At 58.7% G+C, this 3,224-nt stretch overlaps 1 protein-coding gene across 1 annotated transcript; it reads right to left on the bottom strand.

Moving 5' to 3' along the window:
• Positions 1-701: 701 nt before the first annotated feature.
• LOC113941047 (zinc finger protein 638-like) lies at positions 702-2,983 on the bottom strand (the record flags this gene model as incomplete). Its single annotated transcript, XM_027632213.1, has 2 exons — positions 702-1,115; positions 1,356-2,983. Coding segments are annotated over 2 exons (1,781 nt in total), but the record flags the coding sequence as incomplete, so codon positions are not given.
• Positions 2,984-3,224: the final 241 nt, after the last annotated feature.

The following is a 3,224-nucleotide window of genomic DNA, read 5'->3' as shown; positions in this document are numbered from 1 at the left end:
AATCTCGTCAATATATGTTTTCAAACACCGATTATTTAGTGTCGTTTTGCTTTAATCCACCCCAAAGGAATTATTGATAAAACCTGGGTTACCCCCTCCGCCCCCTTTTTCCTGGGGCGGGACGTAACACAGTCGGATCAGGATGTCTGGGAACACATCCTGTGCTGCAGGGCCACCAGGACAAGAACTCATAACCTTTAATCCACCCCCAAAACCTCCCAGCTAATTTGTCAACAAGTATTTTTAGTAACAACATTTGCTTCATTTTCCCAGGCTCCCGTAAGCAAGAGACTGGAGAATTCCCATTTACACAGATCCCGCTTTCCCAAAGGGCTTCTTTTCTTCCCTTTATTTTTCCCTTCGATTTTTTAATTCCCTTTCCCCCATTTATTAACACCCCACCCCCCAGATTTGTTCGATTTCTCCCATTTTTATTTTAAATCACACTTCCTTTCCCACTTCCAAGCTGCCCATCTCCCTGGCCCTCAGTGCTTCCTGGGGGAAAGACCTTGGGAATTCCTGTTTATTTTTCCCTAACCCACCTTCAGTCAGTTTTTTAATTCACAGCAGAAGCAGGGCCCAAAACCTCCGTGATTTTGCTAAATTACAGAAAGTCCCTCCCCCCTCAGCCTTTCCCCATGTTGCTCAAACACTCTGTGCAATATAAACACGTGAAAAAACTATTAATGAGTTATTCAATGTTTTTCGTTACCCTCTCCCTTGTTTTTGATATATCAAATGCTGGGCTTTCCAGGAAAAGCCACAGCTTCCAGGATGTTTTTTTATCTCCCAGTATCCACCAGTTTTCCCTTTTATTCTCCCTTCAAGGCTGGACTGTGACTCCCTTCAGAGCTGGAAGCCGGGCCGGATGAATGGAGGCATTTTGTGTGTCCCCCCCGAGCCAGGCTTCCAGCCTCTGGAACATTCACACAGAGCACTTGTGGAAGATGAAATTTCGGGTTCTAAATGGGCTGGTTTGTTTGAAGGCAGAGTTTGGAGCAGGGAGGGTGAGCACATGAACGTCTCCCCACCCCGTGACATGATTTTAGTCCCCCCGGTGACGTTAATGTTTCCCTCCACTGCCAAGGGTTTGTGTTCTTGCTGTCTGAAACCCGCTGCAAAGGCAGAAACCGTTTGTGATGTTAAACAGAATTAAAAATCAACGTGTAAAACAGCTGTGAAACGCAACTGGGAAAAGGAACACAGCGTTACAGCCATTTCCAGCACAGCAGCACTCGGGCTGGCGACCAGCACCCCAATCCAGAGAACTCCCAGGAAAACAATCTGCCCCAAAACAGGGCGGCAGGAGAGGTGCCGGGCACACGCTTAGGGGATAATCTGGGAAAGACACTCACCTTCATCTCAGTGCATTCAAGGTTACACAGAGAACACAAATGTGGGAATATTCGCGGCGACGTCGCATAGTAGTCGTTCATCATGGACGGGGTGGGCAGGCGTTTGCTCTTCTGGGAGTCGGAGAACACGGGCAGCCAGGACGCCTTCACCACCCCGAACGGGGACTTGATGGGCCCCTCGGAGTGGAAGCCTTTGTGGCCCCCTCCGGAGGCGCCGGAGCCGCTGCTGCCGGAGTCGCGCTGCTTCTGCTTGTGCTGGCTGATGGCGGCCAGGAGCCCGGCGGCGAAGGGCGGCGGCGTCATGGGCGGCACGACGTGCTGGGACACGGGCGGCTGCACCAGCGGCGGCATCACGGGCGGCAGCAGGGGCTGCGCCAGCGGCGTGGGCAGCAGGGTCGGCATCATGGGCGGCGGCACCGGCGGCATCGGCGCCTGCGACACGGGCGTCACCACGGGCAGCGCGGCGGGCGCCGGGCACAGCCCCGACACCTTGGCCGGGGGCTCGGCCGGGAAGAACGGCGGGGCGCCGGAGGAGTCGCCCTGGAAGCCGGGCAGCTTCATCAGGTCGTCGGCCGGGAACACGGGGTTGCAGGGCACGGCGGGCGGCGGGACGGGCACCGGCACGCTCTGCTCCCGCGGCACGTCCTCCCGGCCGTCCGCGCCCTCGGCGTTGTACACGCAGGGCTCCAGGGGCGGCTCCGGGAGCCCCTTGGGGCCGTAGGGGCACACCTCCAGCGGGTCCTCGGTGTAGCCGTACTTGCTGGCGTGCCCGTAGTCGATGACCTTGCCCTTGACGGCCGCGCCGCCCGGCTCGGCCCCCCGCTCGTCCCCGCGGGCCGGGGCGCGCAGGCCGGGCACAGGCTGGCCCATCTTGCGGATGCGGATCTCGCGCAGGATCCGCGGCATGTTCTCCGGGGTCAGCTGGTCGTCGGGGTAGCGGCTGAGCTCCTCCAGGTCCTCGTTGGACAGCCCGAAGCTCGCTAAAATGCTGGAGGCGCTCTCGGGCGTGTAGCGGCTCTGGGCGCTCGAGTTCTGCTCCAGCACCGGCACCGGCGCGGGCGGCTTTGGCGCGGCCGTCCTGGCCGGGCACGGGCCGCTGTCCCAGCGGTTGGGGCGAGGGTCTCCCTTCTGCTCCTGGTGCAGGCTGTTCTTCTCCTTGACCTTCCTGGGATCCGCCCTGTGCAGCGTGACCCGCACGTTGATCCTCTGGGAGCCCGTCCACTGCGGCGAGTCCTGGCCCGGGGGTCTCTGGGGCGCTGCCTGGGGGGCTCTCGGCGCCGGTTTCCTCTGCGGCCCCGCCGCCCCTCCTCCCCCGAAGGATCCCGGAGGCTTGCTGCCCGAGGGGTTGGGTCCCCTGGGCCTGGGGGGCAAGGTTCCTCTGGGGCTAAACATTGCGTCTTTGGGCAATGCCTGGCGGAACCCAGCGTGGGCAGGGGCCGCGCCGCCGCCGGACACCGAGGACCACGACTGCAGAGCCAAGTGGGTCTTAATTTGGGCAAGCTGAAAGGGAGGAGGGCCCAACACAAGGGGGCCGGCAAGGCCAAGGTTCAGGGAATTCACAAGTGGTGCGAAACTTTCCAAGAACAACACAAAGCTGCAAGTTAAAAGACAAGGATTAGATGGTTCGTCTCGTCACCTGCTCACAGCGGGTGAGAAAAGCAACCCAAGGCACAAAACGGGGTCTGTGGGACAGTTAAAGAGCTCAAAATTCTGTTAAGCAAAGACATTTTCTTTCACTGCGTCAAACCTTAATATAGAGAACAGGCAATTAAGTCAATGAGCTTCAGCCAATGAGCTCAACAGCACAGGTCACACAACCAGAGAGGACACTCGGAACAGCACCGGTTCAAACCTGGCACTTCACTGCCC

This window comes from Corapipo altera, unplaced genomic scaffold, assembly GCF_003945725.1.
Source record: "Corapipo altera isolate COAL_440 unplaced genomic scaffold, ASM394572v1 60463, whole genome shotgun sequence".
NCBI lineage: Eukaryota > Metazoa > Chordata > Aves > Passeriformes > Pipridae > Corapipo > Corapipo altera.
Note: the sequence above shows the minus strand (reverse complement) of the source record. Positions and strands in the feature narration are given on the sequence as shown.